We start from the raw sequence: 14,961 nt of genomic DNA, 5'->3' as shown, positions 1-14,961 counted from the left end.
CCTCACCTCCAATCCTACCACTCCTCAGCCCCTTCCCTTCATCCATGCCAACGCCCCTCCCTTTATCCTCCAAATCTCCCTTCAGCTCTTCCAATCATCTGCCAGAACCCCTCCACTAATCGCCCCCATCCTCAATCCCTCCTGACCACTGACAATCTGCCGCTCCCCTCATCCCTCTCAATCTCCCATCCCATCATCCCTCCATTTACCCACCCTTCCCCTCATCCATCCATCCCCTCTTCTCATCCCCCTTATTTCTCCAGTCATCCCTCCCTCCCCTCATTCCCTTCATCCCCAATCTCTCTTCTCCTATTTACCCTCATCTTCCTGTCATCCCCTCATCCCTCCCTCGTTGCATTACCCTACACTTAACTGACCCAATCACCCCTCATCCCTCCAAACTCCTTCTCATCCCCCTATACCCCCCTCACCCTTCCAGCCCTGCCAATTTCCGTCTCCCCCACCCACACCCCAATCTCCCTCTCGCCCACCCACACACCAATCTCCGCCCACCCATACCACAATCTCCCTCTCCCCCACCCATACCCCAATCTCCCTCTCCCTCCATACACACCTCAATCTGCCCGCACCCACAACTCAATCTCCCTCTCCCCCACCCACACCCCAAACTCCCCCTCCCGGCACCCCCACCCCAATCTGCCCCCACACACACCCCAATCTCCCCCAACCACACTCCAATCTCCCCCCACCCACACCCCAATCTCCCCCACCCACGCCCTAATCTCCCCCACCCACGCCCTAATCAACCTCTCCCCCACCCATACCCCAATCTCCCCCCGCCCAAACTCTAACCGCTCCCTACCCACTCCCCAATCTCCCTCTCCCCCCACCCATACCCCAATCTCCCTCTCCCTCTATACACACCTCAATCACCCCGCACCCACAACCCAATCTCCCTCTCCCCCACCCCAATCTCCCTCTCCCGGCACCCCCACCCCAATATCCCCCCACCCACCCACACCCCAATCTCCCCCCACCCACGCCCTAATCTTCCCTACCGACGCCCCAATCTCCCTCTCCCTCCACCCACACCCCAATCTCCCCCACCCACACACCAATCTCCCCCCACCCACACCCTAACCTCCCCCCACCCACACCCCAATATCCCCCCACCCACACCCCAATCTCCCCCCACCCACGCCCTAATCTCCCTCTCCCTCCACCCACACCCCAATCTCCCCCACCCACACCCCAAACTCCCCCTCCACCCACACCCTAATCTCCCCCATCCACATCCCAATCTCTCTCTCCCCCCACCCACACCCCAATCTCCCTGTCCCACCACCTACACACCAATCTCCCTCTCCCACCACCTACACCCCAATCTCCCCCCACCCACACCCCAATCTCCCCCACCCACACCCTAATCTCCCCCCACCCACACCCCAATCTCCCTCTCCCCCCACACATACCCCAATCTCCTTTTCCCTCTATACACATCTCAATCTCCCCGCACCCACAACCCAATCACCCTCTCCCCCACTCACACCCCAAACTCCCTCTCCCGGCAACTCCACCCCAATCTGCCCCCACCCACACCCCAATCTACCCCCACCCACACCCCAATCTCCCCACCCACACCCTAATCTCCCCCACCAACGCCCTAATTTCCCTCTCCCCCACCCACACCCCAATCTCCCCCCACCCACATCCCAATCCCCCTCACACCCCAATCTCCCCCCACCCACACACCAATCTCACCCCACCCACACCCCAACCTCCTCCCTCCCACACCCCAATCTCCCCATCTCACCCCAATCTCCCTCTCCCCCACCCACACCCCAATCTCCCTCACCCACCACCTACACCCCAATCTCCCCCCACCCACACCCCAACCTCCTCCCTCCCACACCCCAATCTCCCCCCATCTCACCCCAATCTCCCTCTCCCACCACCTACACACCAATCTCCCTCTCCCACCACCTACACCCCAATCTCCCCCCACCCACACCCCAATATCCCCCCACCCACACCCTAATCTCCCCCCACTCATACCCCAATCTCCCTCTCCCTCTATACACATCACAATCTCCCCGCACCCACAACTCAATCTCCCTCTCCCCCACCCACACCCCAAACTCCCTCTCCCAGCAACCCCACCCCAATCTCCCTCTCCCTCTATACACATCACAATCTCCCCGCACCCACAACTCAATCTCCCTCTCCCCCACCCACACCCCAAACTCCCACTCCCAGCAACCCCACCCCAATCTTCCCCCACCCACACCCCAATCTGCCCCCACCCACACCCCAATCTCCCCCACCCATGCCCTAATCTCCCCCACCCACGCCCTAATCTCCCTCTCCTCCACCCACACCCTAATCTCCCTCTCCTCCACCCACACCCCAATCTCTCCCCACCCACACCCCAATCTCCCCCCACCCTCACCCCAATCTCCCCCCACCCACACCCCAATTTCCCCCCACCCTCACCCCAATCTCCCCCCACCCACACCTCAATCTCCCTCTCCCCCATCCACACCCCAATCTCCCCCCACCCACACTCCAATCTCCCCCACCCACACCCCACTCTCCCTCTCCCCCACCCACACCCCAATCTCACCCCACCCACACCCCAACCTCCTCCCACCCACACCCCAATCTCCCTCTCCCCCACCCACACCCCAATTTCCCCCCACCCTCACCCCAATCTCCCCCCACCCAATCTCCCCCCACCCACACTCCAATCTCCCCCCACCCACACTCCAATCTCCCCCACCCACACCCCACTCTCCCTCTCCCCCACCCACACCCCAATTTCCCCCCACCCTCACCCCAATCTCCCCCCACCCAATCTCCCACCCACCCACACCCCAATCTCCCCCCCACCCACACCCCAATCTCCCTCCACCCACACCCCAATCTCCCTCCACCCACACCCCAATCTCCTTCTCCACCATCCACACCCCAATCTCCCCCCACCCACACTCCAATCTCCCCCCACCCACACCCCAACCTCCTCCCACCCACACCCCAATCTCTCCCCATCTAACCCCAATCTCCCTCTCCCCCCCACCCACACCATAATCTCCCTCTCCCACCACGTGCACCCCAATCTCCCTCTCCCACCACCTGCACCCCAATCTCCCCCCACACACATCAACCTCCGTTTCCCCCACTCACACTCCAATCTCCCCCCACTCACACCCCAATCTCCCCCAACCACACCCACACCCCAATCTCCCCCCATTCACACCCCAATCTCCCCCCACTCACACCCCAATCTCCCTACACCCCAATCTCCCCCCACCTACACCCCAACCTCCCCCCACCCACACCCCAATCTCCCCCCACCCACACCCCAATCTCCCCCCACCCACACCCCAATCTCCCCCCCACCACACCCCAATCTCCCCCCACCCACACCCCAATCTCCCCCCATCCACACCCCAATCTCCCTACACCCCAACCTCCCCCCACCTACACCCCAACCTCCCCCATCCACACCCCAATCTCCCCCCACACACACCCCAACCTCCCCCATCCACACCCCAATCTCCCCCCACACACACCCCAACCTCCCCCCACCCAAACCCCAGCCTTCCTCTCCCCCAGGTGGGGACAGTCCTATCCATGGGGCTGCTCTAATTTCAAACAAGCCCCGGCTAACTGCCGGCTCGAGCGCCTCCCCACTGAAGAGCGAGGCGTTGCCAGTGTCAGTGACAGCGAACCCGCCCGTGAACTTCGCTCAGCTAACTGACAAAAAGCATAAAATCAGGCTGGGTCCAGGGTAAAGAGAACTCGAAAGGCAACCTCCCGCCACTCTTGGTGCTTATAAGTCGTTCGTTTGTTTTTTCAGTGAAATCCTCAGTATCCTGAGTGATTTTAATCACCACAATGATAAAAATTGAAAAGACCACAAAGAATGTTTTAATTGTCAGCTTCGGATTTTTGTTGCTGTTTACAGCCTTTGGAGGACTTCAAAGTATCCAGGTAACTTTTCAACACAATAAATAAACATACGTTTCAACGTGATTTACAATTTGGAACTTCGCAGTTCAGAACAAAATCAGGAAATACTGGACAGTCTCAGCAGGTCCACATCAACAGATTCTGTCAGACCTGCTGAGATTGTCCAGTATTTTCTGATGCTGTTCCAGATTCTAGCATCCTCAGTAATTTGCTTTTATTACATTCATGGTAATTTTTTATTTTGATATGACCGTTCTGCTTAAGATGTCTTTATTTATAATGTCAAACATGTTTAAGAAGTCACCGGGTCCTGTTGCAGAGTCCAGACTATTTTCAACACTAACGTGGTTATATATTTTTTTCCACCCCAAAATAGTGTGATCATTCAATCTAGGACACGCATTGTTGTAGCTATTGATACCTGGGTACTAATTGAATGGTAACTACTAACCCTAATACTCTGTAAAGCGAGGAATTATAATAATAATCTTTGTTGTCACAAGTAAGCTTACATTAACACTGCAATGAAGTTACTGTGAAGTTTCCATAAGACCATAAGACATAGGAGCAGAATTAGGCCACTTGGCCCATTGAGTCAGCTCCGCCATTCAATCATGGCTGATATTGTCTCATCCCCATTCTCCTGCCTTCTCCCCATAACCCCTGATCCCCTTATTAATCAAGAACCTATCTATCGCTGTCTTAAAGACACTCAGTGAATTGGCCTCCACAGTCTTCTGCGACAAAGAGTTCACAGATTCACCACCCTCTGGCCGAAAAAATTCCTCCTCATCTCTGTTTTAAAGGATCGTCCCTTTAATCTGAGATGGTGTCCTCTGGTTCTAGTTTTTCCTACAAGTGGAAACATCCTCTCCACATCCACTCTATCCAGGCCTCGCAGTATCTTGTACGTTTCAATAAGATCCCCTCTCATCCTTCTAAACGCCAACGAGTACAGACCCAGAGTCCTCAAACTTTACTCATACGACAAGTTCTTCATTCCAGGGATCATTCTTGTGAACCTCCTCGGGACCCTTTCCCAGGCCAGCACATCCTTCCTTAGGTATGGGGCCCAAAACTGCTCACAATACTCCAAATGGGGTCTAACCAGAGCCTTATACAGCCTCAGAAGTACATCCCTGGTCTTGTATTCTAGCCCTCTTGACATGAATGCTAACATTCCATTTGCCTTCTTAACTGCCGACTGAACCTGCACATTAACCTTAAGAGAATCATGAACAAGGACTCCCAAGTCCCTTTGTGCTTCTGCTTTCTGAAGCATTTCCCCATTTAAAAAATAGTCTATGCCTATATTCCTCCTTCCAAAGTGCATAACTTCACACTTTTCCACATTGTATTTCTTTGCCACTTCATTGCCCACTCTCCTAGCTTGTCCATGTCTTTCTGCAGCCCCGTTGCTTCCTCAATACTACCTGTCCCTCTACAGATCTTTGTATCATCTGCAAACTTAGCAACAGTGCCTTCAGTTCCTTCTTCCAGATCAATAATGTATCTTGTGAAAAGTTGTGGTCCCAGCTCAGACCCCTGAGGCACACCACTAGTCACCATCCGCCATCCTGAAAAAGACCCCTTTATCCCCACTCTCTGCCTTCTGCCAGTCAGCCAATCCTCTATCCATGCCAGGATCTTACCCTTAACACCATGGGCTTTTAACTTATTTAACAGTCTCCCATGCGGCACCTTGTCAAATGCCTTCTGGAAATCTAAATAAATCACGTCCACTGATTCTCCTTTGTCTAACTTGCTTGTTACCTCCTCAAAGATCTAACAGATTTGTCAGACATGACCTCCCTTTGACAAAGCCGTGCTGATGCAGTCCTATTTTATCATGCACTTCCAAGTGCTTCGCGATCTCATCTTGAATAACAGATTCTAAAATCTTACCATTGACCGAAGTCAGGCTAACCGGTCTATAATTTCCAGTCTTCTGCCTCCCTCCCTTCTTAAACAGTGGTGTTACATTAGCCAACTTCCAGTCCTCTGGGACCCTTCCTGCCTCCAGTGATTCCTGAAAGATCATCACTAATGCCTCCTGTCATGTGGGAGTACCTTTAAGAAATGGATGTTTATAAATGGGGGGCTGCATAAATATCTGTAGTGAGAGTACCTTTAAGAAATGGGTGTTTACTACTGCAGTGATGATGTCAGAGAGTGGGTGGAGTTGGGCTGTCTGTCAGCTTCTTACTTTCGTTTTAGGCTGTTTGCTGCAGGGTGTGTTTTAGTTTCGTTTTCTGTGTTGGAGCTGAAGCCAGACAGAGCAGGTGTACTGTTCATCTCTCTGCCATGAAAAGACTGTCTCTTGATCATTTGGTGAATTCAGAATTATAAATGTTCTCAGTAGTGAATGTAAACCTAATGTGCTTCTGTTAAAGGTTATGTTTTTTGTAAGTCTTCTGGATGTTAAAAGGACAGCGTACACATTACTTAGTGTTGTATTCTTTGGGGGTTGTATTTGAATTGATGGTTGTTAAGATGTTTACTAATGTTTTAAAAAGGTTAACTTGAGTTCATAGAATAAACATTGTTTTGCATTAAAAAATACTTTTCGATTTCTGCTGTACCACACATGTAGAGTGGGCCGTGTGCTCCCCATACCACAATCTATTAAAAGTTGTGGATCAGGTGAACTCCATGATACACTTTGGGGTTCTCTAAACCCTGGCCCATAACACTCCACAATTTCCTCAGCTATCTCTTTTCTGACCCTGGGGTGTAGTCCATCCGGTCCAGGTGACTTATCCACCTTCAGACCTTTCCGTTTCCCCAGAACCTTCTCCTTAGTAATGGTCACTGCACTCACCTCTGCCCCCTGCTTCTCCTGGAGCTTTGGCATCCCACTGATGTCTTCCACCGTGAAGACTGATGCAAAGTAACTATTTGGTTTGTCTGCCATTTCTTTGTTTCCTATTATTACTTCTCCAGCCACATTTTCTAGTCGTCCAATGTCTATTTATGCCTCTCTCCTACCATTTATATATTGAAAAAATCTCTTCCTATCTTCCTTTATATTACTAGCTAGCTTGCCCCCCCTTATTGCTTTTTTAGTTGTCCTCTGCTCGCTTTTAAAGGCTTCCCAATCCTCTGGTTTCCCACTAATACTCGCCACTTTGTATGCTTTTTCTTTAGCCTTTATGCTGTCTTTGACATCCCTCGTCAGCCATGGATGCCTTGTCCTTCCCTTAGCATGTTTCCTCCTCCTTGGGATGAATTTCTGTTGTGCCTCCCTAATAACCCCCAAAAACTCCTGCCATTGCTGTTCCACTGTCTTCCCTGCTAGGCTCCTTCTCCAATCAACTCTGGCCAGCTCCTCCCTCATGTCTTTGTAGTTACCCTTATTTAATTGTAATACTGTTACATCTGATTGCAGTTTCTCCCTCTCAAACTGCAGGGTAAATTCTATCATATTGTGGTCACTGTTCCCTAAGGGTTCCTTCACCTTAAGTCCCCTAATCAAGTCTGCCTCATTACAGAGCACCAAATCCAGAATTGCCTGTTCCCTAGTAGGCTCTGACACAAGCCGCTCCAAAAAACCATCTCTTAGACATTCCACAAATTCCATTTCTTGGGATCCACTACCAACCTGATTTTCCCAGTCCACCTGCATATTGAAGTCCCCCATGATTATTGTAATATTGCCTTTTTTACCTGCCTTTTCTATCTCCTGATTTATTTTCTGCCCCACATCCTGACTACTGCTAGGGGGCCTGTACATAACTCTCATCAGGGTCTTTTTACCTTTGCGATTCCTCAACTCTACCCACAGAGATTCTATGCCTTCTGATCCTATATCACTCCTTGCGATCGATTTAACTTAATTTCTTACTAACAATGCAACCCTGCCTGTCCTTTCGATAGGACATATATCCTTGGATATTTAGATACCAGCCCTGATCCCCTTGCAGCCACGTCTCTGTGATGCCCACAACATCGGACCGGCCAATTTAAATGTGCGCAACAAGCTCATTTACCTTGTTCCGTACACTGTGCTCATTTAGGTACAACACCCTCAATCCTGCATTGGCCACCTCCCTTTTCACACTCTCCTCAGTCACTGTACCCTGTACTGTGGCCCTTATTGATTTTTGACTATTGCTTCTCTGCCTTACACTTTCCCCCTTACTGTTTTTTGTTTCTCCGTTTTACTTCCCTCCGACTTCCTACATCGGATCCCACTCCCTACATCGGATCCCACCCCCCTGCCACGTTAGTTTAAACCCTCCCCAACAGCTTTAGCAAACATCCAGTACAGACCGTCCGGTTTGTACTGGTCCCACCTCCCACAGTACCGGTTCCAATGCCCCAGGAATTTGAATCCCTCCCTCTTGCACCATCTCTCGAGCATGCATTCATCCTATCTATCCTGACATTCCTACTATGACTAGCTCGTGACACTGGTAGCAGTGATCCTGAGATTACTACCTTTCAGGTCCTACTTTTTAGTTTAACTCCTAACTCCTGAATTCAGCTTGTAGGACTGCATCCCGTTTTTTACCTATATCGTTGGTGCCTATGTGCACCATGACAGCTGGCTGTTCACCCTCCCCCTCCAGTTTCCACGCTGGAATCAAACCTGGGACCTGGTGCTGTGCAGCAACAGTGCTACCCACTGTGCTACCCTGCCACAATTACTGGTAATGCACTTGTCAATGTGCAACCAGGTATATTCAGGTTTAGACCTCTTGTTTGCCTTGTTCGCCTTGATTGAGTTGATCTCAGGATGCCTCAATTTGTTTTGATGTCCTCGGGAGTGGGAGATGGAACCAGCAAGGCTGGCTACTCCTGACCCTGATCTGGACAAATGACTGTTCCTCATAATGTTTAGGTTGACATGTGAAAAGGTTACCTCTTCGGCAAAGTACTGGAAGATTGTTTGTACTCAGGGGATGATACGTCAACAGAAGCAAAGGAGAAATTATGTTTAGAGAACAAAATTCCATTTCGAAGCAAGCTACTGAGCAGAAAACAAAGACACCAATTCAATATACACATGTTAATCTGTAAACATGTATCTTATCGCTTCTTGGCTAAGATGGGCATGAGGTCAGGTGTAATGCCTGGATCTGGTATGTCTCTTTCGTGGAGACCATGAATTGGATTCAATTTGAACTGGTTTTTGGAGCAGGCAAGGAGCTGGATTAGGGGTTTGCCCCTGTCCACACCCTGAGCTCTGGCTTTGTATCTCTGATAAAGAAATTAAAAAAATAAAAAATCTTTGAATGTATCTTCCTATTGCAACTTCAGGTTTTGATTCTGATGATTTGATTCTGAGGGCAGTATTTTTCAAACTTTTTTTCTGGGGACCCATTTTTACCAACCTTCGGGACCCACGCCACCCTCCTTCGCAACCCATGCCGGCTGACCTTCACGGCCCACACCGACCGACCTTGTTTGCTGCTAACAAAATGGAGGAATCGCAATTGCGCCCAAAGCACGTGATGTCGATGTTCGGGGGGCGTGACCTGCTCTCTGCCTTCCTTCAGGCAGGAAGATTACATAGAATTTTTTTTTAAATCTTCTGCGTCTCCAATAGCGCAAATTTGTGGGCAACAGCTGCAGCAGCCGGCTTTTAACGATGCCGGCTGCGAGCAGCCTTCAAAAAGGCTGCGACCATATAAATAAAATGCGGCAACACTGCACATACGTGCCTGCTCATCGGTGCGCATGGGCAAAACTCTGCGCATGCGCACCAATGAGCGGGCACGCATGCACAGTGCGGCTGCATTTTCTTTATATGGTCGTAGCCTTTTTGAAGGCCGCTCACAACCAGCATTGTTAAAAGCCGGCTGCTGCAGCTGTTGCATGCAAATTTGTGCAATCGGGAGCGCTGCAAAGAATTAGGCAAGGAGTTAAAGGCGGGGTTGTGGGAGGATGCCCTGAGTAGATTTAACGTGTCCTCGTCGTGTGCCAGGCTTAACCTAATACAATTCAAGATGGTCCACAGGGCACATATGGCTGTGGCCCGTATGAGTAGGTTCTTTGAAGGGGTGGAGGACAAGTGTGGGTGGTGTGTGTGAGGGCCCGCAAATCATGCCCACATGTTTTGGGCATGTCCGCGGCTTAGGGAGTTTTGGCAGGGATTTGATGATGTCATGTCAACGGTGTTGAAGGCACGTGTGGTTCTGATTCCAGAGGTGGTGTCGGAAGGGGTCGGAAGGGAGTCCAGGGGGCGAGAGAGGCTGATGTTCAGGCCTTTGCCTCCCTTGTAGCCCGGAGACAAATCTTATTGGCCTTGGAGGGACTTGAAACTCCCCAAACCGGGGGTATGAGTCAGTGACCTGGCCGGGTTTCTCAGGTTTGGGAAGACCACGTTCGTCCTGAGAGGATCAATGCTAGGGTTCGCACGGAGGTGGCAGCTGTTTATCGACTTCTTTAGGGAAAATTAAGCTGGCAGCAGATATAAGGGGGGAGGGGGGCAAGGCAAGAGGGAGGCATGGGGGGGATGGACATGGTGGGAAATAGTTCCAGGGAAAGGGGGACTGGGGAACTGTGTATGTAAGCCACGTTGGTTGGGTGGGTTTTATTTGTTCTGTTGTTTTTTTCCTCTTGAAAATTGTTAAAATTGTATATGCCTTAATAAAATATATATTTTTAAAAGATGATGCAAAGATAGATCCATAGAAAAGATAAAGTGAAGAAAGAAGTTGTTCAGTTAATCATGTTCGCGCCGGTTACAAATATGTCGGAAAGTAAGTTGTGAAGCGGAAAGTAAGTTGTGAAGGGGGCATGAGGAGACTACAAAAGATATAGATACGTTATGTGAGTGGGCAAAGATCTGTCAAATGGAGCATAATGTGGGAAAATGTGAAATTGTCCATTTTGGCAGGAAGAATAAAAAAGAAGCATATTATCTAAATGGTCAGAGACTGTAGAGCCCTAAGATGCAGAGGTATCTGGGTATTCTATTGTGAATCACAAAAGGTTAGTATGCATGTACAGCAAGTAAATAGGAAAGCTAATAGATTTTATCATTTATTGTGAAGGGAATTGAATATAAAAATAGGAAGGTTATGCTTCAGTCGTACAGAGCTCTAGTGAGACCACATTCTTTTCTCAGGAAAGATGTAAATGCATTGGAAACAGTTCAGGGAAGGTTTACCAGACTTATACCTGGAATGGGCTGGTTGTCTTGTGTAGCCACCTGGGTTGGCCACTTCCTGACTTAAAATGGAGATCCGCAAAGCCTACAGGGAAATTCAGCTAGGCCAGGAAAAACTAGCAAGTGCAAAGTCTCCTGTGTATTAGAACTTGCAGAATCCCAGACAGCACTGAAACTCACAGCCATCTGCATACTAATGAGCGATCCCTGGGAACAATTGAAACATGTAAGGTGAATAAGACCAAGCCAGACTCCTCGGCGCCAGCAGGAGCCAACACAAAGGAAGGCCAACGGACAACTCGGGACCGCCCAGCGATCAGGGAATGGCTCCAGTATTGGAGAAATCGATCCAAGTGATCGGAACGTAGTCAAATCACTTGGAACCAGATACGGGGTTCGCCTCGAACGGCGCGAAGCCCCTGGGGACTATAAAGTAGAGCCCCCAAGTTCAAATCGGTCTTCTTGGCAGGGTCACTCAGCAGCGAACCAACCCTTGACAGTGAACTGCCTAAGCTGCCGCATCAACCAAGTAAGTCTCCAGTCAACGCACACTATGAGATAGGCGCTCCTAGCTACCAGTCCATACCAGCTTTTGAATCCTGCAGACTCAGAATCGAACGAAAAGCCATTTGTTCCTCTGACCTGGTGGGCCAGTTGAAGCTAAGTATAGGCCTTTTAGTGATAGAGATAGCCTAGTAAATAGAGTTTTATGCATGAGTAGTGATTGACTGTGTTTACTAAATGTGTTTTGATTTGAATCTTACTAATTGGTGTGTCAAGTTATTGATCAGCACTTGAACTTGAACCTCGTGGCGGTATCATAAATATACCTGGCGACTCTAGAGCAAAGGTTATAGAAACAGAGCAAATTAAGTAAAGACACAATGGGTGACAAGTTAAGAGCCAACCAAAGTTAGCAACACTTGTTAGGAAGGATTAGACAGGCTTGGCTTGTATCCAGGGGAATTTAGAAGAGTAAGAGGTGAATTGATTGAAACATATAAGCTCCTGAGGGATCTTGAAAGGGTGGATGTAGAGAAGATGTTTCATCTTTTGATAGAATCTAGAACTAGGGGTTACTGTTTAAAAATAAAGGGTTCCCCATTTAAAACAGAGATGAAGATAATTTTTTTTCAGAGAGCCCTGAATCTTTGGATTCTCTTCCTGAAAAGGTGGTGGAAGCAAAGTCTTTGAAAATTTTCAAGACGGAACTAGATAGATCCTTGGTGAGCAAGGGGGTGGTAGGTTATCGGGGTTAGGCTTGATGTAGATTTGAGGTTACTATTAAATCAGCAACGAATTTATGAAATGACAGCAAGCTCAATGGGTTGAATGGCCTACACCTCTATTCTATGACTCTGCGACTCCATTATCTGCTCCTTGTTCACACGTATGTATGTAGTTAGGGAACAGGAAGGCAACGTCATGAGGGTCACAAAACAATACCAATATAAGAAAACATCTATTTTTTATTTTCATGTATTTTTATCAAATAAATGAGTCAGCAGTAATCCCGAAGATGTGCTTGTAAATATCCTGCACTTTGCACTACATGCAAATTGCACTAATTCCAATGGAACAAATTTCCACCAAGCAGATTCTAGTGTGCGAGGATAAGGAAGTTGGTTGTTGATCACTTTCAGCCATTGCACACTGAAAATTCCAGTATTGGACTTCCAGTGGCGGCCATGGTGTGAGTGGTCGCACACAGGGCAGCTCCTGCTTGAAGGCACAGGAAAGAACCCTATATTGGGTGGAATTTCGACGAAAAGGTGTAGTTGAAAGTCGGAGGAATAGTTTCCCCCAGGAGTGGCATGTCCGCTGGTTTTCACACCCTGCAGAAGACAGTGAGCGACCTGGCCAAAGAGTTGGAGGAAACCTGTACTGCAGCAACCGTGGAAGGATGGTGGAGGGGGAAGGGCTGATACATGGTGGGAAGCCCCAGATGGAGCAGTTGATGGCTTTGATTAAGGAAGAATTCCGCCAGCAGAAGAAGGAAATGCGGCAGGATTGCTTGAAGGCCATTGAAGGAACAGGTGGAGAAGTGTTTGGAGGAGCAGGGATCGCAGATTCTGGAGATCGAAGGAGTGATCTCAGACCACAGCGATCATGTGGTGGCTCTGGAGGTGGAGGTTGGGTTCCTAGGAGACCTTTGTAAAATGTTGAGGCAAAGGTGGAGGAGCAGGAGAATACCTCAAGAAGCCAGCACCTGCGAATAGTGGGTCTGCCAGAAAGAGTGGAAGGTGTGAGGGCCACAAGGTACGTCTCGAAGATGCTGGTAGGGCTGGTGGCAGAAGGGGTGAGGCCCTTGAAGTGGACTGCGCGCACAGGTCCCTGAGGCAGAAGCCTAGAGATGGGGAGCCGCCACAGGCGGCGATTGTGAGACCCCACAAATTTGCGAAGCACGTTCAACAGGCTGAATGACCTTCTCTGGCTTTTATGTTCCTGTGTTCCTAACAGATTTTCTCTGCACCCTTTCAGGGACCCTTACATCCTTCTTAAAATGCGGTGACAAAAATGGAAGCAATACTCCTGTAGCCTAGCCAGAGCTTTAAAATGGTTTAGCATAACTTCCCTGCTTTGTATTCCACACAATGAACAGTACAGCACAGAAACAGGCCCTTGGGCCGTCCAAGTCTGTGCCTATCATGATGCCTATCTAAACTGAAACATGCCGCACTTCTGGGTCTGTATCCCTCTGTTCCTTTCCTATTCATGTATTCGTCAATATGCCTGTTAAACGCCGCTATCCTATCTGCTTCCTGCTGTTTACTGTTATCAAGCCAACCTTTTATCTAAGCTGATGCTGTCTTTTCTATTCCATGAGTCAATTTTGTTCATTGATCTTTTATGTGGTACTTTGTCAAACACTTAAAAAATTAATTATGGACAACATAATTCCCTTCATCAACCTTCTCATTAAAAAAATTAAATTAGATTAGTCAAACATAATCTGTGTTGTACAAATCTGTGCTGGCTCTCCTTAATTAACTTAATCCTCTCCAAGTGTCCTTTGCCCCTCACTGTCGTCTCTAAAACCTTAAGTTTATTATGATTTTTAAAAAGAAATTCAGGGTTTGATTCTCCGATTCTGCGGCTATGTCTGGAGGATGCGTCTGGTCTTACGACCAGAAAGTCTGCCGTCCCCGTGTTGAATCCTCAGTTTCTTTACCCATCAGTCTGGCCTCAATAAAAGTCGAGATGGATTTGCAGGTACAGCATTAGTTATTTTATTAGACTTGCAAGTCTTTCTCAGTTCACAGCAGTACAGAACGCCTCTTGCTCTCTGTACCTCCGGAATCAAGTGAGGCTATCAGACAAAGAGCTCTGTACTGATACATTCAAATGGCATCAAGTTTCACATACTCGACGCCCATAGGTCATCCTATGTCCCTCCTGACCTGTTTGATCTATTCTGATTGGCTCACTTCCAATCCCTTCCTCTGGCCCCTATTACTCAGCATCCTTTTCTCCTACTTTGGTGGACACACCTCTTCCTGCTTTTCCATGCGGTCTGAAATCCTTTGTCTGTGAACTAACCAGAATTAGGCTGGCCTATCTCTACATTACATTAACTAATATCTCTAAAGTAACTATTTTATATCACATTCGTCATTCCCTCCTTTTATCATTCCATGATAACCGGACTATCCAATCCATAGCTACAGTTCCTCATCTAAAAAGATCCGTCGCTGCATTTCCAATTCCTGGCTTAGCCCCCCCTCATCTGCTGTACCCTCATGGATTTTAACAGTTAAGTTTTTAGGGGCGTTGATCTGATCCAGTGCACCCCGCATTCTACCCATCACACATTTAAGGATGGCCAGGCCCACAAAGATGCAGCCGATAGCCACCACTAAATACATGGCCATATTTATCAACCAGTCCTTCCAACTCCCAAATCCCCAATT

At 48.9% G+C, this 14,961-nt stretch overlaps 1 protein-coding gene across 1 annotated transcript in view; it reads left to right on the top strand.

The window, feature by feature from the left end:
• Window positions 1-3,742: 3,742 nt before the first annotated feature.
• The window catches only part of LOC140419577 (protein unc-93 homolog A-like), a 193,758-nt gene continuing 182,539 nt past the window's right edge, over window positions 3,743-14,961 (top strand). The window contains exon 1 of the mRNA XM_072503503.1: window positions 3,743-3,954. Coding sequence (XP_072359604.1) covers window positions 3,859-3,954 — 96 coding nt within the window. The 5' untranslated portion in view covers window positions 3,743-3,858. The remainder of the gene's footprint in view (window positions 3,955-14,961) is intronic.

The sequence above is a fragment of the Scyliorhinus torazame genome, chromosome 1, assembly GCF_047496885.1.
Source record: "Scyliorhinus torazame isolate Kashiwa2021f chromosome 1, sScyTor2.1, whole genome shotgun sequence".
NCBI classification, from domain to species: Eukaryota; Metazoa; Chordata; class Chondrichthyes; order Carcharhiniformes; family Scyliorhinidae; genus Scyliorhinus; species Scyliorhinus torazame.
This window is presented reverse-complemented; position numbering and strand designations above follow the sequence as displayed.